Source organism: Crocodylus siamensis, chromosome 4, assembly GCF_052110815.1.
Source record: "Crocodylus siamensis isolate JL-2025a chromosome 4, ASM5211081v1, whole genome shotgun sequence".
Lineage (NCBI taxonomy): Eukaryota > Metazoa > Chordata > Crocodylia > Crocodylidae > Crocodylus > Crocodylus siamensis.
The window spans coordinates 217,707,241-217,732,150 of NC_143398.1; the positions used below are offsets into that span (position 1 = coordinate 217,707,241).

Consider the following 24,910-nt stretch of genomic DNA (forward strand, 5'->3'; position numbering starts at 1 on the left):
TGAGCACTCATGGTGCTCTGGTCAGGTCCCGAAAGATTGGAAGAGGGCCAATGTCATCCCAATCTTTAAGAAGGGGAGGAAGGAGGATCTGGGGAACTACCTCATCTCTATCCCAGGGAAAATGCTTCAAAAAATTATCAAGAAACACATTTGTGGGAGCCTGCTGGCTAATGTGATGTGTGTGGAGAATTAACCAACATGGGTTTATAGCAGGCAGGTCTCCCTGACTAACCTAGTTTCTTTTTATGACAAGGCCACCAAATGTTTAGATGCAGGAGTCGAGGTGGATGTTATCTATCTGGACTTCAAGAAGGCCTTTGACGCTGTATCCCATACCATCCTTATTAATTAACTGAGGGGGTTTTGCCTTGGATGATTATACAGTAGAATGGGTAGCAAACTGGCTCAGGGGTTGCACTCAGAGGGTGCATCTGATCGGAGGCCTGCAGGGAAGGCTCTATGAGGAAAGGCTAAGGAAATTTTAACATCTTCAACCTCTCCAATAGAAGGCTGAGAGGGGATCTTGTGGCAGCGTACAAATTCATAAGGGAAGAGCAACACGAAGTAGGTGATGATCTGTTTACCAGGGCACCCCCTGAAACAACAAGGAACAATGGCCATAAGCTATTGGAGAGTCAGTTTAGACTGGACATTAGAAAAAAGTTCTTCATGGTCAGGGTTGCCAGGATGTGGAATGGGCTTCCAAGGGAGGTGGTGCTTGCCCCATCCTTGGGGGTCTTCAAGAGGAGACTGGACAGGCACCTGGCTGGGATCACATGATCCCAGGTTTGGGGACCCTTTTCTTGCCTGCCAGGGCAGTAAAGTGTAAGTAATCTTTTTTGCATAGCTAACTTACATTATATTTTACAGGGTTGTTGATAATTTAATTGGATTTTTAAAGAAGGCTTTAACTTGGCATAATGTCATTAAAAATAGTTTCATATAGTATTTTTTCTTCATTGTTGAAAATGTGCATTTAAAAACAGTGGTGTAGGTTGTAGCCGTGTTGGTCTAAGGACATAGGCAGACAAGGTTCTTCGGGTATATTTGATATCTTTTATTATACCACTCAAATAGTTGGAAAAATTCTTCTTAGCAAGATTTTGGGTTTAAGCACCCTTCATTAGGCTGAGGAAGCATCTGCGGTTGGTGGATGGAAGAGCACACACCAACTGTAGATGCTTCCTCAGCCTGATGAAGGGTATTTAAACCCAAAAGCTTAACAGGAAGAATTTTTCCAACTATGTGAGTTGGTGTAATAAAATATAACAGATTTACACAAGAACCTTGTCTGCTTATTTAAAAATAAGGTTTTTTCCATACAACTCACATCATCTTCAGCTGAAGCATACAGTGATCTTTATTTCTGACATCACTAGGATATATTCTGCAAATAGCAGTATCAGGCTAAAATGGAAAATTGAGAGTTCTATTAATTCTTGGATTTAAAACAAAATTTCATAGAGCAGAATTCGGCTCAATAATTTTGATCCTGGATATTTTTAGAACGATATATGTTTTCTACAGGCTCAATGTGCCTCTTTTCTAGCAGAAAATCTCAGCAGGACTTGCTTCTTCAGCCCTTATTAATCTTCAGTAGAATTTGCCAGAAGCCCTGCCTCCTTAGAAGTGTAAGATTAATTTCATTATCCTATTGTAATCAAGATCTATTCATAATTATTCTTTGGTTTCTGTATTCAAAATAGGTGGAAGACCTTGTCCAATTATGCAGACTAACAACATTATGCAGGAAGGAGGAGAAGAGATGTAGGGGGCGGTGACTGTAGTAGGGCACTGCAATTTATTTAATAGTTCTACAATAATATAATTTGCTTATTTTTAAAGATTTGCACTGGAACATAACCTTGCAATTAAACACTGCAAATGAGCCTGAAAAACAGATTCCATATTTTCAATATCCATTTATGTACCCTAAAGCTTTCGATTTGTTTTTTGGAGAAATTAATAAATCTAACCTTTACTCTCCACTTCAGAAAGCTGCAGCTCTTCTAAATTTTTTGTAATTAAAAACTTAATCAAAATGGAAAACTCTACAAAAGCAATCAGAACTTAACACTGGATCATACAATGTATAATGTTACCAGCTCATCTTAATTTTCCTAACACAAAAGCAGTAATTTAAATTGAAACTTTTCATGATGAAAAACCTTCTACTACAATGTTCTTATTCAAAGTTGTAACTACAATTATGCAAATAAGAAATCATTCATGAGCAAGAATGATAACAAACAATTTCCTGGGTCATAGTCTCAAGTTGAGAGATAGGCCAGTGCCTCCAAATAAAAGACAAGAAGAAAAACTGGAAGTCTGGAGGTAAGGTAAGTCTTGTTGGTGTCATTTGCCATACAAGAAGTTAGTCAGAGTAGTAAAACAAGGAAGTGGTGGAACAAATAGAGGAAGTGGTAGAACAAGGGGTTCATTACTACTAGATCAACCTTTTGGCCCTGAGGGCCAGATGACTGGTGTAAGACAAGTCCACAGGCTGGATCCTGCACAGAGTCAGCACAGGCCCTGTGCTGCCAAGGCCCCATGCACCTAATCTAGTGTGCAGGGCAATGCTACGCATCCTGCAGAGCTCCCTGTGGATCTGGAAATTTGGCAGCAGGGGAACATCAATTACAACTACCTTGCTTCCTCACTGTGAAATTTTCAGACCCACGAGGAGTTCTGAAGGCTGGATGGCACAGCTCTGTGGACTGAATCAACTCAACAGGCCAGGGGTTGAGCCTCCCCCAGTATAGATCATCAACCAGAGAAGATAGGTTAGGATAGAATACTGGAAAATAGCAGGGACCAGAACTCCCTCGTGGTTTAATTTTAAGATCTAGAGACTCCTGGTAGGCTACTGAATAGAGAAAGTCTTCTTTCCTTGCTTGGAAGACTGGTGAAAAGTTGAGACCCAGAGATATGAGTGGCCTTGTGTCATTGCTCAGTTAGTTATCAAAGTGCTTTCCAAAGCAGGCCACAGAATCATCTATGCATGCAAGGCCAATCCCACACTTGCTTGAAAGATGCTCTCCATCCTGTATAGCTCAGAATAATTTGCATGAGTGGAAAAGCTGTGATCCCTGCCCTGAGTCAATAACAAACTACAGATACTTTAACAGGAGCAGGTTAAGATCCTCTGGTCTTGCCTTAAGAGGCAAGAGAGATGTAATCTGGTCCCTTATTTTTAATCGCTGGTTGCATGTATTTAACATTGGTTGAAAATGTTATAAGTGTTTAATAAAAACAAACATTCCAATATAAGCACACAACACAGGTCAATTAATCTCACTAATGTAAAAATGTTGTTAGAATTTTAAAGGATGAATAAACAGGTGACTGACTGAATGAGAAATAAAAGATGACACTTATCCTGCCTTGACTCTGGCTCAAACAGCAGCATAAACCCACACACACCATTAAAAATAAGCATGACCAATCCCTATTTTGTATGCACAGTACAAAGCCAACAGTCTCAAAATAATACACAAGAAGCCCTTTTTTATTCTCCAAACTTAATCCTGAGTAGGCTAGTCAAAAATTGGCAGATCACTGAATTACCAGTTGAAAAGCAGAAAAACTGTAAAGAGAAAGTAAAAATACTCTTATGATAAAGACATTGGATAGAAACTCAGGAGATCTGAATTAATTTCCTGACTTCCACAGATTTTGTATGTGATCTTGGATGACTTGTTTTAATCTTTGTGGATAAGAATTCCCTCTGTAAAATGGAAATTCCACTTCCTTTCTTCCTTACACCTTTTACCTGCCTGGTCTCTTTCATATTTAAGTCCTCAGAAACTTTCTTTCACTCTGAATTTGTACAGTGAGAACCATAATGGGACCCTGATCTCAGCTGGGACTTTTGCTTCTCTAATACAAGTTTTAAATAATAACATAAGAGAGTTCTAGCTGAGAGTTCTAGCCTTCAAAATTAATAAAGTTTCATTACCTCAGACCTATTTATTAACTTCAGTGATTCCCCTAAAATCATTTCTCTTCAGAAGGCAGTGTAGATTTGCAGTTTTATAAATGAAGCATCTCCTCTGCTTAGGAAAGCTTACACCACACAATTCTGATTTAGTCTATAAAGGTGCAAATCTGCCTTGCTTTCTGCCTAACTTCAGACTAACATGGCTAACTATTTATTTCTTTTCTCTTCTTCATCCATTATAATATAGTTTTGGTAATTTAGTTTTGTGTATGTATACTATTACATAGTGACTATAGTGACAAAACTAATTTATCTGTGTCAAACAGCTCAATTAAAATAATAAAAATCTTACAATAATCATTTACTGAGATTGGAACTGTAATTTCATAGTAGAGTTTCTTCCCTACAAACAAAATTTGCATTGACAAAATACAACGTATGCTTTGTACAATGGTTACTAAATGATACAATAGGAATCCATATGTCATTTCTTTGTTAAGTATTGAAAACCCTTCAGACTGGGTGTTGTCTATGTGCTTATTTACTTTTTGTGAAGCACTTTCTGTGAGTGATATATGACTTCAATGCACATTCCTGCTGCTCAAGTATTTGCAGATGGCTATGAATTTCAGCAAGTTCTCATTGTGGGAGGCAAATGGCAGGCCTCTTTATGTAACAATAGATACTGGTATCTTGGGGCCAAGTTGCGAGTCCATGATCTTTTTATACACCGGAGAGAAAACAGTCTCCACTGGGAACACAACTGGAATATGGTCCACTGGGAAGAATCTGGGGCTATGCAGGCAAAGACAGGAAGTAGACAACACCACACTGGGTACATCTACACTTGCACTTTACTGCAGAATTGACTAATTAACTCCACTATAAAACATCACTGGGGGTGTCTACATGAGACACTATGTTGCCACAGCAATGAGCTTATCGCTATAGCAACATAGCATCAGTGGACATGAACCGTAACACTGCTGCTACTGCACAGTAGCTTATTGCTGCTGTGTAATAGAGTTGGAAATGACCTGTGCAGTACCAGGATTGAGCAGTAGCAAGTACTAAATGACTGTGCAGTCAGGTGCATGTGTAGATGTACCCACTGTTTACATACATGCTGCTATTAGGGCACAGTAAATTAACTAACTCTGCCATAAGATAGTACTGTCGGGGACCGTATTATCTTATTGCAGAGATATTAACTGTGGTGAAATGCACATGTAGATGCTGACCCGAACATAAATTGCATCCTCTCAGCAGCAGGGGTCAGACCCCTGCCTACCACCTAGCCGCATGGCTCTGCACATTCGGCATTCTCATGCCCCAGCTAGCCCTGATGCCGGCACCATAGGCGGCAGAAGTCCAGGGCTAACAGGGATTAGGCCCCCAGATAACAGCACAGTGATAACAGCACAGAGGGCTGCAGAGCCGCCCAGGCGCAGGCTGTGGGTAGCTACAGTGGAAAGGGGGTGTGGGCACGTACACACAGACACAAACACGCAGCCACCACCTGCAGCAGCCCTGTGGCATGCAGAGCACTGCCCACCATAGCAGGTAAGTCTGTCATGGGAATGGGAGCTGGGATCATATAGAGATCGTGGTGAGGGAGGGAGGGAGGCAGAGGCAGGGGTGAATGGAGCCCCAGGGCCAGGGCAAGTTGTGGAGCCCACGTGGCTTGTCCAGGGGCGTGAGGGGGCAGGGAGGCTCCCACCACTATGTGCACCCCAGTGGAGGCCTGAGGATATTCTTCCTGCCGATGCACCACTCCCAAGGCAATGGCAGTGGGGCGCAGAGCCCAACCTGCAGTGGCAGCCCACCTCCACCTGCACACAGATCTGGTGGGGTATGTGCCCCCCAGGCTTCTGCCAGGGTGCACACATCAGTGGGAGCTCCCCCGTGCCCCTGGATGAGCCACTCAGGGTCTGAGTGTCCCACAACCCATCCAGGCCATGGGGCCCCATTCACCCCAGCCCCTGCCCTTGCCCCACTCTCTCCCTCACTGTGGAGGCAATCTGCCCCCCCACACCTCTTCCCCATGACAGACTTACCTGCTTGTGGGGGTGCACAAGTAAGTGCACATGCACTCATCCCCCCGCAAATAATATTTTCTCCCTCTGCCTCTCTGCCAATGGCCACCATCCAGGACCCAGGGCTGACTCCCCGAGACTGCTGCCAACTTTGGCCCGCTCTGCCCCAGCTCAAAGTGCTGCTGTCTTGGGTGCATGTGTAGATGCTGTGCCCACGGGCAGTTAACTCCAGAGCGAATTCCTTCAGAGTTTATTGCATCACATTAATTTCACGTGTAAATGCACCCACTGAACAGGACAAGGTTGGTAGCAGACTATCTTCCCCAGACTGACCTAAAGGAGGCCACTTTTGCATTGAAATTACTTTTCTCATGCATTTTCTTCTGTGGTGAAGTCTACGTTTTCCAGGATATATTGGGCAGATAAAACTTGAATAGTTCCAGGAAATACAGCTCAAATGGAGTCAAAATGACTTGACCCAGGGTAAGAGAATTCTGGGCTGGAGGAATTTATTCTCTGTCAACCTTGTCCCCACAGGATATTTTGCTGAGTTACTTAGGATGGAGAAATAACCCATATTTTAGTTAAATGATGTAGAAGATATCTCATAGTTTCTTTCCTATTTAACCCTTCCTGCAGAATTTACTGTGGATCAGGTAACTTGGGCTTTCTCTGCCAACATAGTGGACAGGTGACTAAGTAGCACTGTGTGTTGGAGACAGTTCACAAGGAACATTATGGTCTGTATCTGTCCTATAAGAAGTGATGAGTTTGGGATCCCTGATGTAACTAAATATGTATTTGTGAACCTCACATTAGTAGTCCTGGTTAACAAATATGGTAGTGAAGAAGAACTTCTCACCCTACGTACCACATTCTGAAGGGCAGCAATGCTAGTCATCATAAAGGGATCTGCAGCAGGGTACTAAGGTGCCTGCTACTGAAAAGCAGTAGTATGGGCTCAGCTGCTGGTTGCTAGGAGCAACCAGGAGGAGCTAAGGGCCGACACCTGGTGGGTCAGCTGACCGAAAGGGGCAGGGCTGACCACCATAAAACAGAGACAGGAGGCAGTGGGTGCTCTCTCTCTCTCCCTCCCTCTCCTGACCAGCAGCTGGGTCGAAGGGGCACAGTTAGGCTGAGGAAAAGAGCTTGACCCTGAAAGGAAAGAAAGGAGAAAGGCCTGGAGGTATAAGTCATTAGTTACGGGTGCGATATGGTGTGGGTTAGAGAAAGTTTGTTTAGAGCTAGGTTTTAGCCAGGAGGCTTATGTTTGAGTTACAGCCAACTGGCTCGTGTTATTATGTTGATTGTTTGTGTTTACTGTTAAACCGGAGGACCGGGTGAGGCTGTAGGGGTTGGAGGAGGCCTCATAGGAGCTCCACAGTAGCATGGGGGTTCCTGGCGCCAGAGAGGGCACAGAGTCTGGGGGCCAGACACAGCTACGGCCACCTGAGCCTCGATTGTGAGGAGCCCAGTGGGGCGCAAGACCCGAGAAAGGGGGTCGGGGGGGGGGGGCCAGGCACGGCTACGGCCACCTGAGCCTCAATTGTGGGATCGCGAGGCAAGGCCCCAGTGCGGGCGGGGGTTCGCGAGGCAAGGCCCCAGTGTGGGCATGAGCGCGGAGAAGGGCCCCAGTGTGGGCAGCAACCGCGAGAGAAGCTAGGGAGTGTCCGGAGAGCACGAGTAACAGCGAGGAGCCCCAGAGGTGAGCCAGGGGGTGCCCGCAAGGGCACCAAGAGAAGAGAATTGACTAGACAACGCCCGGTACATCTGCGAGGCTTGGGGCATGGTATCAGGGGTGGTGGGAGCCACATGTAGCCCTAAGGCTAGAGTGCACCAGGGCAACCAGGACAGAGTATTGGCCAAGACACACCAGGGCATCGTGTCAACGTAGACAGAAAAGGCAGCCTCCCCTAAACACTAAGAACATCAAAGATGTGGTGGGCGAGATGGTGAGGGTGCACTTACACCGATTTGACATGGTAGGGGGCGCTAGGGGAGTTCACAGCACCCCTAGGTCTCATCCTGTCACAGGATCCAAATATGACTTTAGAAGCTTCTCCCACTCAGAAAAGAATCCATTTCTTCCTGTCCAATATGCAAGTTCCTACAAGAAATCTTTGAAGTGTTCATTCATTGAAGCTTGTAGAAAAGTTACTTCACTAAAAATGGATTCCATCATTCAAAATCCTCATATTTCAAAGCTTTCAAATAAGTTATTTTCTTCTTAGCTAAACAACAGGACGTTAGATAATTCATAACATGCAGACTCATTAATGTTCCCTGTTCTGCCCAGGGCAAGAAATCATCTACCTACCCAACCCAATAAGAAAAGATCCACACACTAAATAATACATCACTATAGGAATCAGCAGAAAGATATCTTCATGCATAATTCTGTGGCAGAAAAGGGTCTTGGTGTCAAATTCCATTGTTTCAAGTTGCACTAATCTTATCAGTGTTAAAAAATAAAATATTCTATCCAAAGCAGTGAGCTCCAGAAAAGCTTCAGAAAGAGGGTAAAAAACTGTGGAGGTAAATTTGGAAACCACAATGTATGAGGCATTTTTTAAAATGTGCAGTAAGGGAATGAATTCAACATTTTCGAGGTGCATGCTGCGATAAAACAGTGCAGCCCTTTTAGAAAGGAATAATCTCAAAAATCTAATTAATGTCCCAGCTGCACACTGCATCATCTCCTCTGGTCCTCCTGAATATGAAATAATTTTCATATTAAAAATATTCATTTGCACGACTTACTGTAACCCTCATTTCCAAGGGTAGGACACTTGGTTATTTAAGCTTATCAGAATGGTACCATGAGGAGCAGTAGAAGGCCACATGGCTAGCAGATATTCCCAGCACCACCTACTATCCCCCTTCCCTAGGAACAAATACAAACTAACAAATATTAAGGCACTGTTTTTCCTTCATAATCTTTCTTCTACAAGGCTTGCATACATTTTTCAAACTATAACAGGTTATCTTTTCTTATGTAAATACTCACAGCAATTTATGTGGGTGTGTTTATCTCATTTCATTTTTAATTGATGAAAAACTGCAAGTTCTGCAGTTCAGGCATTATTCCTATTTTCTATTACCCTCTTGACAAAAGACTAGATCCACAAGGTGTGGAGAGCTCTTGGGAGATGCCAGGCTCCGGTGATCCCACACAAGATCAACCCAAAGTTTCTGCACTATAAAGAGTATTCTGCTAGAAGAATGCTCACTTTAATCAGTGAAGTATAATTTTGTAGTAACTAGCTTGGCTCTGTATTAATATATTATTCTGACAGCCTGCCAATCAGTCACAGAATCAACTGAGGTTATAGTTGCAAGAGAAAGAGCTTGGATAAAACAATACCAGTATTTAACACAATGATTTGTAAAAAGATATGAAATGTAATGGACTTTCAGGTTGCTTTACACTGGCATGGCTTGAAATTTGTTTACTCAGTCATTTTAAGATATGAATAAAACTGCCCATAATATAAAGAACCTTATAATAGCTTTCTACTTCATAGAAAAATCTTTAACATGTATTTTACAATAGCCTCTTATTAAACTTATTTTTAGTTTATTTCAGCCAAATACAATAAGACCTCAGGCTTTAGCTCATAAAAACAAAAGCCTTAGCTTATAAAGCCTGTGGTAGTTTTAAAGAGACTAGCTGTGACCAATGAGAAAACTATTTGAAATACAGGGGGAAAACCAGTTTTTATTACAGAATCAGCTTTTCAGAGAAATGTTGTTATTTTGCCTGATTACAGCTACAATTTAAAGTATTCAATTCTTGTCTTTGTTTTCAATCTGAGATGTTGGCAGTTCCGTGAAGATCTATTTCTCCTGGAGCCACTTTTCTTCACATGATCTGCTAGTCAGATAGGTTTAAAACAAAACAACCAATATATTGAAAATTGCCACAAGCTTTCAGAGGTACAGGGTTGTTACACTTGTCTAAATAGTTTATGGTGGTTTGGTATTTGCATAAACTGAAGATGAAAGAAAATGAAAAACAAAGAATAAGAAATGTATTTTAAAATCACATAAAAACATTCTGCGACTTCCTATGCATATCCTTTACATCAGTGGTGCTTATCTGTCTGGCCCTGTGCTCAGTCCACAAGCTGCATTGGATCCAACATCCCAGGATTCGGCTGCATGCCTGGATCTAGAACATGGCTCCCCTGCCTGGCACCTTTGGGCATGCAAGCATGCCTCCACTCATTAAGCATGCTTAATAGGGCTGTGCTTTAGCTAGGCAGCTGTGCAGGGACATAGGTGTGTGCATAAGGATGGCTGCTAAGTCCCACAGCTTTAGTCAGGCAAAAACTATGAAGAGTGGGTATTAGATGCCAGGGGGTGAGGATTATTTTGAGTTTTACCCCAATAGCCTGTACTTATAGTACCTACCTGGGGGTGATGGCAGGGAGAGGATTTCTCAGCTGCCTCATGAAGAGGGGGTTTGAACCCGCCAGAAGGAAGAGAACAAGCCAGGTATGTTGTTTAGTAAGATGAGTGCTGTCTTAACCAGAAAGGGGTTCTGGATTTTAGCCTGTGCCCTTGCTCCCAATGAGGAAAAATGTTCCCAGTGTTATTTTTTCCATTTTATCCAAAGAATATTAAATGCAAGATGCAGTGGGTCAGCTTTATGAGAAGGGCTGGAAAGGGGTTTGGATATTCTTAGCTCATGGCCTGATGGCTTGAGCAATTTGTTGGAAAGCAAGGGATGCAGGTTCAAACTCCCTTTAATTGAGAGGTGTCAAAACCTGGGTCTCCCACTCCCTGAAGAAATTCCCTACCCACTACCTCCCCTCTTCCTCCATGTTATTTCTGACAGGTAGGTGAACAGGCTGATTTTACTTCAGCCAGCGGAAAAATAGAAACCAAAGCTGTGCTGAAGCGTCAAGAACTCTAGTTAGATGTCTGTGGACATGGCCTCTAAGGCTCAGTACAGATGTTACACCTATCGTGCATTAAACGGGCAGAAAGCGCTCTAAAGCCACAGCTGAATACACATTCACAGCTCATAGAGCACTTGGAAATGTGGACTGCATTCTAAGTTAACCCTTGATGGATGTGGTATTAGACAAAAGCACTCTATGTTAGAGTGCTTTTTTGAACACGTGTGACCCATCCCGCTTCTCGTTAGGCTGCATTCCAACTCCATCCCAGGTGGCTGAGTACAGTGCTGTGCTCCCACCTTCGGCAGAGCTCATTTGCTGGGCCTAGGCACCACAGTGGCCCACCCCCTCGGCTGTCACTGACCCAAGCCAGTAACAGCCTCTGATCCCAGCACTGCACGCTCCTTGCAGCCGGCTGTGAGCCACAGCTTGGCAAGTAGTGGGGTAGGGGGGTCTCTGTCCTCACAACCAACTCAGTTCCACAGTGTGCTGCAGCCTGAGTTGGAGGGGTGGGGGAGGGAAGGGGTCAAGGGTCTCTTTCCCTACAGCTGCCCTGGCCCGTGGCATGGTGCAGCCCATCCAGGATGGAAGGGGTCTGGGTTCCTGCAGCAGCTCTAGTGCGAGGGCACGCTGCAGCCCAGCTGGGGATAATGGGGGAAGGGGTCCAGGGTCTCTCTCCCTGAAGCTGCCCTGGCCTGGAACCTGGTCAGGGGGAAAGGGTCTGGATCCCTGCAGCAGTACCAGCATTGGGGCATGCCACAGCCTGGCCGGGGGGAAGAGATCTGGGTCCCAGGACTAGGGCATGCTGCAGCCTGCTGTCACTGATGGAACAATGGAAGGGGTGGGGACAGGGACACACTGCTTCCCCACACCAGGAAGTCAATCTGTGATGGTGAGGGAATGTCCAAAAACCTAGGAAGCCTGTGGGGCATGCATGTAAAAACACCCCCAAGCTGCTGACCTTGGCCAGTGCAGAGAGGCTTTGAGAAACCCCACTCAACAGTGCACATGTGTTCTGTTCAGTCCCACTCTAACTTGTAGTGCTTTAAGTAAAATGCAATAGTTAGAGTGCCATCTGTACTTAGCCTAAGTGCATAAAGTGAAATAAGGTTAGGACTGCATACACACATGCACAGGAAAACACCCAGCATAAAGGTGATAGAGAATGGGGCTTCTGAAACTGCTCTTGGGACGGCGGTTAGAAGCACCTTCCCTCCAATCCAAACCTCAAGAAGTAAGGCTTGCAAACCTCCTTTTTTTTGTGAAAGTTACCAAAACATTTGGCTCTGTTCTTCCATTTTATGAAACTATTCCAGACCTGGGATTCAATGGAATATAATTCACAAGGCTGTGACTAGTTAGGGTCAAATTGTTTCTGCAAGATTCATGAGCAGTAGGTGTCCGTATTGTAAAAACAGCTCTCTTGCTGTTTTACTTTCTACAATGGGCACTCCTTTCCCTGAAAAGTATGACGCGTTTCAAAGAATACATACTTAGCATACTGGGACCTATGCATCCAGTAAAGTCATGATTTTTTTTTTGTTTTGGGGTGGAGGGAGCTGTTATACAATTTTTTTTTCCTATGAAAATACCTTCTAATATTTAGACTACCTAAAGATTGTCCCCCTGTGCATATTGGCATGCAGGCAGAATAGGAGTGCAGCAGACCACCTTCACACCATAGGGTTGCTTCCTGTGCATGTGAAATAAGACCTGACGAACATCTGCCTGGTCACCTTACAAAGGCAAATGAAATGAGGAAGAGGCTTGTAAAATATACACACCGGTGAACCAGACATAGCATTCTGTGTTGGACACAGATACGGCACAATGTACTCTTTTCCCAGAGCAGCAGCACAATTATCACATAGTCCTTCTAATTTCTCAGCTATGCAATTCCCCTTGCTTGAGGCTAGGCTTGACTATAATGTCACAATCAAGCTCTTAACCAATGTTGTAAAATGAGTATTATAGTAACTTTTTGCAGCTGTTATTTCACTGTGACATTTTTCACACGTACTTTTACTTTTTGTATTCTTGAACTCTCATTTTGCCATTTTACATATATTTTAGCCAGTATTTAAGTAACTTATTCACTTCTTATCATTCATCAGAGGTCTTTACAAGTGTTCCAGGGTGTGGAAGAGGGAGAGGAGGGCATTTTCATTAAAGCAGCTCTTTGGAATCTAATTAAAATGCCCAAAGCATTTTATGCATTCAGTATCCCACACTTCAAAACGGCAAAGCTCATGTGACAAGATTTAAACCGCCCTTGCCACCATTTTGAAATATGGGGACACTGGATACACGTGATGCCAAGGCTGCTGAAGCATTCTAATTAGAACGTGTCAGAGCAGGCATCAGGCACGTATACAGGTTCCCTTTTTTCCTATCTATGGGATTGACGTCAATGGGTAATCTATGTATATATAAATATTTGCATGTGCCAATCCAATCTTTTGATGTGCTGCTGAAATATAAAAATTATAAATACAAGGAAGAACTTCAAATGTATGGTTCAAATGTATGCATATCAAAGGTAGGATTTGGATGCAAGTGTTATCTAAATACAAACTACTTTCAGAAACTATGGGCTAGATCTTTGAGAACAATATCTGAAGGGGTTGGACACACAATTAAGTATAAAATACATAGTTACTCCTTGATTCTTATGGGATTAAGCGCTGCTGTGGTCCAAGGAGCAATTTAAAACTTGAAACTGCTCTAATCTGGACCGGCTCTAACAACCTTCAAAGGAACAGAGTGCAAGGATGACTTGGCCACATTCCATTTTTTCAGATTTAACAGATCCAAAAAGTGCAGGCTCTAACACTTATTTATGCCTTTTTTCTGGACAGGCAATACATTTTTTTGTTTAACTCCCTCCCCCCCCACCCAACAAAATAGAAAGATTTGGCACTTAAATTATGTGAAGGAATGAAGAAATCCATCTTTCTAGTCTCTGTAACTCACTCTCCCTCTTTCCCTCCCTGCCCCAAGGGTCTAGCTATAGGTTCAAATTAAAGCTGGATAGAAGCCTACTATAGAGATGTTACACATTTTAAGAGCACTAACTATATAGGTGGGTGGTTCTTTTCATAGCTAGATAGTCATTTTATCATGTGATAATTACTTTGCACATTTGGCTGGTTTTAATTTATTAAGTGATTAACCAGTTAATTGTCTGATTGGTACTTTGCACTTATGGCCGATCTTATTTGCACATGTGGCTGGTCTACATTTATTGCACGATTAACCAGTTAATTGCATAATGTATGTAGTGTGTAGCACGGGTACATGTGCATGTACACATACATACACGCACACATGCACTCAGGCACAATATATTTCTTTAGTTTTTTTTAAAAAACTCAGCATATCCAAAATTAATCATTAAAATGATTCTTACCTGGGGATATTATATAGAAGAAGTCTTTAAACTCATCCATCCAGACCTCTGCTAATCTTCTATTGTTTTTGTTGATCACATGACCCGTACCACCAGGAAAAGTATATGGGGTTGCCTTTCGGAATACATGTCCAACATGAGAACATGTTACAATCTCCAGGGACCCTCCACATTGCCAAATCTGAAATCAAAGATTTAAAATTATAAGCAAAACCAAACGAAACAAAAAATAAGATAAAGAAACCTTGCATCTTCTTTTAAAAGTAGAAGCCTGGCCTGTGAAAATGATGAACAGATGTCTCCAACGATCAGCAGATATCCAAATGATACAAAAGAAGGTGGTTTGAGCCCAGAGAGGGATGTTTGTTGTGATGTTCAGTTTATGGATAAAATTGAGATTTTTTTTGGTGAAATCGAGCACAAATGGCTCAATGTCAAAACAGGGAGAAGGCATCAAATGAGATTTTTCATGAATCTGTCCTGGATCTAATATTGTTCAAAATCCTTACTAATAACTTGGTAGATGGAAATGAACATATATACTCATATATAATTCCATTTTATTATTAAGCTAGGTGGGTCAGCAGACATGATAGAAGTAAGATTAAAAAATCTTTGATAAATGGAAAAATTGCATAAAGATTAATTGGATGACATTCAGCAAGAACAAATACAATGCATTATACATAGGAAGAAAACAATAAAATCCATAAATACATACAGGAACATAATTCAACAGTACAGTATTGTCACAAAAAAACTAAAAGCATATGTATTAAAGGAGTGTCATATGTCACCAAAATTGATTCCTTCACCCTGTTCATCAATGGTAAGGCATCATTTGGAGTACTGTGTTCAGTTCTAAACACCAAACTTCAAGGATGATATGAACAATTTAGAAAGAGTTTAGCGGAGGAATAAAAATCATCTGAACTCTAGAAAACATGACATGGAAGGGAAAGCTTGAGAAACTGGAATTATTTAGTCTGTACAAGGGAAGACTGAGAGCAGACTAGATAACTACTTTCAAAATGAACAGGATTGCTACAAAAAAGATGGTGAAGTGTTTGAGTGCAGGTTAGATGAACATTTTGCTGGGATTGTTTGAACAGGAATGACCCTGCTATGAGGAGGAAGCTGAAGTAGAAGACCCCCTGATTTGCTTCCAGCCCTATTTTTCTATGATTCTTGTAATCTCAGAAGTGAATAATTTAAAGTCAATATTAAGGCAATGATATGGCATGAGCCAAAGTCATTCAGTGTAAAGACGGTGCAACACCATTGTGTCAGAAGGATTTCTGAATTCTATTAAATTCCTCTTTTTCTCTGGTGAAAATTCATGAATCCTTCCTTTCCTTCACCATTCAGCTGATTTTGGTAGAAAAAATTACTTCAGCTCTTGACCTCACTTGCCAGTTTTGAAGCTGTTATACACCTTGGTAGATTGCCGAGATGCAGGGAGGAGTAGAAAGGAATCATACCTCTCTGAACAAGTTAGTCTCTAAGGTGCCATCCTGCCCTACCCTCTGCCTAAGCTTACAACAGAAACTCATTTGCAACCTTTACTGACACAGCATAATTTAGTTACCTAATTTCAGAAATTAAGACATTTAGTACTGCCACACTTCCAATACAAAATTCCTAATTTTTCTTTTACCTGTCAATTACCAGAGCCCAAGTCTTTAGTGTGGTTACTACAATCACATATTTCACATTTTTCCATGCATTTTATATTGCCTTTATATACACCCTTCAGAACTCCCTTTTCCACATTACCATATTATGTATGTACCAGTTTCTCTGTTGACCCTTATCTCCTTTTTTACTGCAGTAGTAGCACTCCATTTCCTTCCCTGCAATGACCATCCGTGTTTTTCCTCCTTCTTGTGTCCCCCCCGCTCCACGCCCCAATCAGAGCTTCAGGTTTCCTTCTGGCTAGACAACACAGATTAAAGAGTAAATTTATAGTACCTTGCACTAATAAAATAAATAAATAAAAACACCTTGGTATGTAAAACATGAATGTTGTTACAGTTTTTAAACTATGACTCCTTGAACAGACATAATATTTAAGTATAAATTCTATGAGCAGGAATGTTGTCGCCATAGTAACTTGATGCAGAGTTTGTTTAATTAAGGCTAAGCCCTTTTGTATAATTTCATTAGTATGCTAAGTAATGTATTCTGCTGGGATCAGCAATGACGACAACAAAAAGTCTTTTATTTAACATCTTGCATTTCAAAATTTAACAGCAACTAACCACTTCAGGTGGAAATTCAAGTGAACGTATACCAAAGAATATGTGGTGATACAAAAAATTGAATGTGTGTGAAAACTGAAATAACCCAACTGGATAAGACCTCTTGAAAGAACACAATAATAATGTACGATATATTTCCATTGTGCCTACATTAGGCATCAACACAGTTGATAGATCATATTTGCAAGCTCAGAATATAAACATACACTGTGTTTTTGGCAGGCCTCAAGAGGGAAGAAAAATTTTACCTTAAAGTTCATGAGAACATGAGCTCTTGGTCTGGGGCCATGCGCCAGGTCCACCTGCAGCCTGACCCTGGCTGCCAGACAGATCTGATACACTGGGGATAGGTCTGCATATAGGATTGGATTAGGCATGCTCGCCCAAACCAGCATTCCGGATGTGGGAATGCTCTGGGAGCTACAGCAATTAATGCTGCCACCGATCCCCACTGCCAAACCTCTGGACCTCTCAGGATCTGTATTTCTTGTATATCATGTACACCCAAATTTCCCCCAGCTGGTTTCGGGATAAAACATGCATGTTTTATATGAGAAGATATGGTATGTCCTGGCTGTGTTATCAGTTCAATGTGTTTGTATTTCCCTTTTAGGATAACATCCTTCAATACAATATATTTCTGAAAACCTGTTCTTAATTTCACAAGTCCTTCAATAAGCCAAAATAAAAAACATATATTTTCTTGTGAAGAAGAGTGTTTTGTGCCTTTGCGAATGGGACCCTAATATTATAGAATATATTTTTGAGCTTCCTATTGTTACCTGCCAAGTAGCAGTTTTGTAGAGCTGGTCCAGGGATTGCACAAGAATAAGTCTAACATTGCTACCAACTATATACAATAATTGAACCAATATAAGATCCTATATAGTTGCATGTGGAGACTAAGGTGACTAATTCACAACACCCAGAACACTAAGTGGGGGTGATACCTAAACCAACCAATAAGAAATACCAAAAAGAAGGGTCGGTCTAAAATCCATCTCTCTCCTGAACTGAGGTGCCTACCTACAATCCTGAGTTAGACACCTAGGAAAGACTGACATTCAGAAGTGCGGCCGGGGGACAAAGTACCCCTGGAGGGACATGAGCCCCCCCCCGCTGGTAACACACTGAATAAATCTAAGTTCTCTTTTGCCCAATCGTTGGCTTAGCCCTTCAGTCAGTCAGGCATAAAAGAGTAGTAGAGAAGTCTTGTGTCTGAATATATTTAATTAAAAAAAACCCCAATCAATGAACCAATCATTTCACCTCTCCCCTACCCTTCCCTCGTCCCCCAACCTTGCTGATACTTTTTAAAGCATTTTTCCCTTGGTGGTTGGCTTATTTATGGCTAACTATCAATACCATGAAGTGTAACATACACAAACTTGTCCTTTTACTCTAACCTATTTAAAGCATATCACATAACTTGATTCCTTTTTTAGCCATTATTTTGGCTGCTTAAAACAATGGTACTGATATTAGCCTCTGTGTTCACTAGTATACTGAAGACAGAACCACCAGGTATGGAAGTATAATCATAATGTAGCCTGCTATAGAAATCTCTAGCAGTTACCATGGATACTTAAACTTGGCTGTTTAATAAAAATGCAGTGCATATTTGATGCCTGATAGATCACACCAGGGTAAGGTAGGAACCTTCAGTTCCCTTTTGCCAAATACCCATCTGTTGAGATGGCTCTTTTAAGAATTAACTCTTTTATTTTCCAACATTTTAGAATGCAAAAATGTGACTGAACACAGAGATTATTATAAAAATGTATTGGTTTGTTCATAAGAATCTCATTTTGAAGTCACAACTTCAGTACATGCTTAATTTCTTTCATTGTGAAAAATACATTTATCTTATAGAAAAAAGAAAAAATTCTTACTGATATTCACAATAACATTTGGAGTTGTAGACTAAAATTGGAAGCAAAACGGATAGTGAAAATAAATATTTTACAGACATTAGTAATCTGTTTTGCATGGTTTTAGAAAAGAAAAACTTTTGGTTTTTTTCTGTAAAGCACAACATTTACAGAGAAAATATTGATGATGCAATTAGATCAGTCACCAATCACATTTTACATGCAGATGCTGAAACTGCAGTGCAAGGTGACAAGTGTTTTTCATCACAGAGAAATCAGCATAAGAAACAGATGCCTCAATCACAGAATCACCTGATTGCAAGGACCCTCAAGGGTCAACTGTTCCCTTGAAATGTCTAGAAATTATCTGAAAAGGCATTATAATCGTCATTATTAAAATAAGTTAATTTCATATGAGTTAAGTCAGTGTCCTTTGGCTCACTACAAATACATTTTCACTAAGATTAATCTGCAGTATAGACAGCAGTGAAGGTAAGGTTGTGCAAAATAAGAGAAGCTAAGGTGAAGAAGCCATACTGTATAGTACTCCATGGACTGAGCAAAGGAACCTTGCTCTCTTAGGCCCCTGACGGATGTTTAATTAAAGGTTTGATGGATCTGACTGGTGATCCCAATAATTATGCCTTCTGCCCTGATACATGCGCATGGCAGGAGGCACAACTGTTGGGACTGCGGATCAGAATCCTGGGATCTCAAATAATAAGGATCTCAGGCTCCTTCTGCACTAGCAAATAGCAAGTCAGTCAGCTGCTCAGGACTCTTGACCTCAGAAGTGTAGCAGAGTCAAGGGCTGAGATGCATGCATCCCTGAGGCTGGAAGCCCCAATCCCCAAAGTGCCATGGCCAGCCTCAAGGGCCAGCCTCAAGGGCACATCAAAGCCAAGGGCTCTGGTGTGCCTCTGAGGCTAGAAGTGCTGTGTCCAGCCTGAGGGTACACCAGAACCTATTCTTCCCTTTGCCCCTGCTGCAAGCCCCACAGCTGAGGATACTGCCTCTGCTGTGAGCCCTACAGCAGAGGAGACTCTTGCAGGAGGGATGGGGGGTGCATTCTCCCTGCTGCAAGGCCCGCAGCTGACAAAGCTGTCACCACTGTGAGCCTCCTCGGCTGCAGGGCAGGCAGTGGGTGGTGCAACCCTGTGGCTAGGACCCTCTCTGTTGATGGGCTTCCCAGCCACTGGGTGAGCGCTTGGGCACACATTCAATTAACGTCATGATTACAACAAGCTACAAAGTCATTATACATTTTTTGTGGAATAACAGCCTAGCTTCTTGCTTGTTTTATCACACTACTAATTAGTATTATTATTAATGCCTAGCTGGGTCACAATTTAAGGGTGATTACTTGGTTAATCACAGCTGAAGTGTAATATGTAGGGGGGCCAAAGAAATATGAATATAGCTGTTTTGCTAAAGAACTTTTGACACCGTCTGCTAGAAATAACAAAAATAGTGTTTGCTTTAATAGGAAGGATATAGCCATTTACTGTTTTAATAATGATGCTTCAAGTACAACATAAGGAATAAACTCTCCCTAAACGCAAGTCCCTCCATGAAGCATCATCATTACCATTCACATATATATACTATGGAGTGTATTACTGTGTTTACAAAATTGAGTTTTCACTATTTAATATCAGCACAAGTAATGACTGCTTTTTAATGATCTTTTAGTATTATAAGAAACAGGGCTGAAAGGGATTTCAAGAGGTCATCTAGCCCAATTCCCTGCTCAAGACAGAAAAGTAATGTCTAAACAATCCCAGCCATGAGATGTCTAATGTGCATCTACAAACTTTCACAGCTGTAACTTTTCCTTTCTTCAGTATTTCCTTTTCTTCTGCATCTTTGTGAAGACAAATTCTTAAAAAAAGGTCCATTTGACTAGATTTGGGACCCAATTCTTTGAGGACCTGAGCACTAAATCAGAAGCATTGAAAGGTCACAGCTCCTTACCAGTTCAAGAACTTAGCACTTCAAAACCTTCCTATTAGTTTGTTAGCACAGTATACTGCCTCTTTGTAACTATTAAATGATTGTTCTTTTCAAAACATTTAATACAGAGAGAAAAAAGGAAAGAAATGATTTCCTGATAAACAGAACAGTTAGCACTGTAGGCATGTTTATAAAAACCAACACTTGTAATGACAAGATAAAAGGGAAGGCAATGTGAAGAAGAGAAAGTATATGAAAGACTGAAAGTTATATATAAAATACTGGTGTTTTTACAGGGACACGATTTGGATGGCTGATGTAGGAATCCAGCCCAATACCATCTTCAAGAAACGCTTGTTTGTAACACACTAAACTCAGAAAGACATGAGCACAGACAGCCACTTTAAAAGGACAGCATGCAGTGGTGCAATCACAGGAGCTATTCTGGAAGTCAGCTATGACACAGAGGATCAAAACCAGCCTCCTATGCTGAAAAAGTAAACTGAGCTGCACCCATGCTTGCTTACCATCAGTCAGAATGCTTGTGCAAATGGACTACCTCAGGGTGGGCAAAATGGTGGATCCGGCCAGCAGCTGGACTCCATTTCCCAGCAATCCCTGCCTGCCTTGTTGAGGTCAGTTTCCATGCAGTCCCCAGCAGCAGCAGGGCTATGACAGCACGGGACAGGATTTCCAGGGAGACCAGCCCCGGCAGCACTGGCAGGATACATGGGTGGGCTGGGAGCTGCTCTGGGGTTGAGATCTTACAGTGGTGACAACATGGTCCAAACCTGTGGCAGAGCCATGATCTGCTGTCTGCACACCCCTGCCCAGGCTGTGTGGGCAGCGAAGTGCAGTTCTGCCCTGGTTCTGGACCATGCTGTCACTGCTGCAAGATCCCAGTCCCAGCCCCAGAACAGCTCTCTGGAAATGGGCTGGGGCTGCTGGGAAATGGAGTCCACCATGAATTTGACCTGGCCCGTGGGCCAGACTTTGGCAGTGCCTGTCCTAGCTACTCACTGGCTTTGCCCTGTGTCCATTGCTCTGCATGGGCATAGAGAAACAGTCTTGGATTTTGACCCTCTATGCTCAAGCCCTGAATGCTTTCATCTCACTCATATCCTTAATAAGTAGAAGTGAATGGCACTAAAAGGAAAAAGCTGGGCCACTCAAATTTAAAACTATCACACTATCTTTAGCTAGGTTTATGTCTTTTTTACAATTTAAAGTGGGAGATAATCACCGATTTTAATGTCTTGGTTTCTGATAGCAGGTGTCTCAACATTAACAGTACTCAAGCATAATGTTTTGAATAAAGGCTAAAGTCTTTACAGTTCAAAACAGTCTCAGTGACAAGCACTGGCAGATCCTGCAATACACAAATTATAGACTATAATGATCAATGTGGATTTCTCAAATAGTAACATAAAGGAAACCATAATGAAAAGCTTGCAAGAGGGAAACCTAAACAGAATTCCGAAAGCTTCCTTGAGGGTCTTACACTCTTGTGGCAGTCTCTAGTGAAAGTCCACCCTCTGTTTAAGATGGCAGGAAATTCCAACACATGGATACCAGAGAAAGCTTTTACTTTATGAATCTTTTAACAAAATAACCAAACTTCATCCCCCATTTAGCATTCTAACTAGTTGTTTAGCAAACAAGTCAGATGTTCTACAGGTAGATAGTGAAATATGGTGTCACCACGAAAAACGATTCCTACCAAACAGGTATAACGCATGCTACTGAAAGGACGTACCATTAAATAGCCTGTGTCCTTTCTGTGACAAAATACCCAAATTGCCATAGCTACCAACTGGGAATCTTCAACAACATAAAAAATTGCACAAAATAAAAATCACAAACAAGATGAGGCTTTGGTTAGTGGTACATGTACCTTGCTGACGGCCTCAACAATATAAAAATGGTCAAAAACTAGGAAGTGGGAGGGAGGCAGGAAAAAGAAAAAGAAAGAAAAAACTTTTAGTAAGTGGGACTGTCCTTATTTTTCATGGAAATAAAAGGTAAATTAGAAATTTTGGTTCATCTCTAGTTTTTAGATTTTGAATACAGACACTTGATTATCAGGTCTTACTTGATGTCTTTTACTTCCTTGGTTGTTTTTTAGTCAAAACATACATAGCATGCAACTATTAAGAAACAGAATTTCTAGTCCCATAGTAATTTCAATGCATTAAAAATATATCACTTTACTGTGACTCTGTGCCCTCTTATTAGTCTGAGGCTGGTTTTTCAAACTACAGTTATTTCTTGAAGCTTAAGTGTGAAATTTTTCTAAAGCAAAATATGAAATAACATTTTGAATGTGATGCTCTGAATCTACCATAAGTTAATTTTCGCAGCTGTAATGATATTACAAAGACAAAATGGAAGAGATTTCCTCTTGTGTTTCCCATAAGCACAACTTTTATCATTAACATTTTTATTAAAAAATTCTTTATTAAAGCTTTATTAAAGCTTTTTCATGTATTTTGGTGTTACATTTTTAACCTGAACTTGAAATTCAGTATCTCAAAATATCCCTACAAAGCTTACACAATGAGGATCACTTATTGAGGTCTTCACTTTAATCCTTACTTAGATACATTCTTATTGACTTCCCTAAATAGGAGGCATATACAAACTGAAAAAGGGCCTCAGGATTTGACTGCAAAGAAAATACTCAAAGGGGAAAAAATAACATGAACAAATACTGTGCTCTTCAAGAAAGGAAATACTTTCTGATCCAGTGACACTGCATACTTAAATACTGTACACTCATTAAGTGAAGACATTCACGGAGGTTAAAGGGAGGTTAGATCATGTTAAAAATGGCCACCCAATCTAAGGTAAATTGGGATGCTGGGGATTAACGGGATTAACGAGGGTGCGCTGGAGGGATGGGGGGGCGGGAAGTAGATGGCATCCATGGGAGCAACTGGGGTTGGGGGTCAGGCAGCATCTATAAAAGAGTCAGGGGGAAAGCAGGATCTGCAGAAAGGACTGGGGAGAGCAAGCAGGTTCTGTGGGAGTGATTGGTATGGGCAGGTGGGGTCTGCAGGGGGTTGGTGGAGTTTGGAAAGGTTTGGGGGGGGGATCAAGGGCTATTTTTAACCCGCTGATCCCCACAGTGAACCTACACTCTGATCCCTCCCACCCCTCCCCCACAGATACTTACTTATTTGGGTCCTAGCAGCTGCAAATGCTGATAAATCTGGTACCCAGAGCAGCCTCACAGTTTCATAGTTGGTAGGGCCGGAAGGGACCTGAGCACATCATTACGTTTAACCCCTTGCCATGGCAGGAAAGAGTACTGGGGTCAAACGACCCCGGCAAAGTTTTCATCCAGCCTCCTCTTAAAGACCCCCAGAGTAGGAGCCAGCACCACTTCTCTTGGAAGTTGGTTTCAGATCCTAGCTGCCCTGACAGTGAAGTAGCACCTCCTGATGTCTAGTCTGAATCTACCCTCTGCCAGCTTGTGACTGTTATTTCTAGTCACTCCTGGTAGCACTCAGGGGAACAGGGACTCCCCCAATGCCTGCTGGTCCCCTCTGACTAGTTTGTAAACGGCCACTAGATCCCCCCTCAGCCTTCTCTTGTGGAGGCTGAATAGGTTCAGGTCCCGTCGCCTCTCCTCGTAGGGCCTGCCCTGCTGCCCCCTCATCATGTGGGTGGCCCTCCTCTGGACCCTCTCCATGTTGTCCACATCCCTCTTGAAGTGCGGCACCCAGAACTGGACACAGTACTCCAACTGCAGCCTGACCAGTGTTGCATAGAGGGGGAGAATCACCTCCTTGGACCTGCTTGAGATGCATCTGTGGATGCATGACAAGGTAAGGTTGGCCTTCCTGACCGTGTCCCCACACTGTCAGCCCATGTTCATTTTGGCATCAATAATGACTCCAAGATCCTTTTCTGCCTCTGCACTGATGAGAAGGGAGTTCCCCAGCCTGTAGGTATGCTGCTGGTTCTTCCTCCCCAGGTGCAGTACCTTGCACTTGTCAGTGTTGAAACCCACCCTGTTCTCATCCGCCCACCCCTGTAACCTGTCTAGGTCCAATTGCAGCCTATTCCTCCCTTCTACTGTGCCCACTTCTCCCCACATCTTAGTGTCATCTGCGAATTTGAACAGGGTGCTTTTTACCCCCTCATCCAAGTCGCTGATGAAGATGTTGAGCAGTGTGGGCCCGAGGACCGAGCCCTGCGGAACCCCACTGCCCACATCCCTCCAGGTCGAAAATGCCCCATCCACCACCACTCTCTGGGTGCGGCCCTCCAGCCAGCTGGCGACCCATTTGACTGTGTAGGTGTTGACACCACAGTCCCCTAGTTTTTTAATGAGAATGGTGTGAGAGACAGTGTTGAAGTCCTTCCTAAAGTCCAGAAAGACTACGTCCACTGCTACACCTGCGTCTAAGGATTTTGTGACCTGGTCATAGAAGGCTACCAGTTTGGTCTGACAGGGCTTGCCTCTAATGAACCCATGTTGGTTGCCCCTAAGCATAATCTCCTCTGCTGGCCCCTCGTGGACAGGATGGG

The 24,910-nt window shown here is 42.3% G+C and overlaps 1 protein-coding gene across 3 annotated transcripts in view; it reads right to left on the reverse strand.

The window, feature by feature from the left end:
• GALNT13 (polypeptide N-acetylgalactosaminyltransferase 13) overlaps window positions 1-24,910 on the reverse strand; it is a 434,504-nt gene that overhangs the window by 131,514 nt on the left and 278,080 nt on the right. For all 3 annotated transcript variants that reach the window (XR_016442089.1, XM_090045703.1, XM_090045702.1), the window contains exon 9: window positions 14,290-14,470. Coding sequence is in view for 2 of the 3 variants with exons in the window: in XM_090045703.1 (XP_089901829.1) it covers window positions 14,290-14,470 (181 nt within the window). In the remaining variant the exon portion in view is untranslated. The remainder of the gene's footprint in view (window positions 1-14,289; window positions 14,471-24,910) is intronic.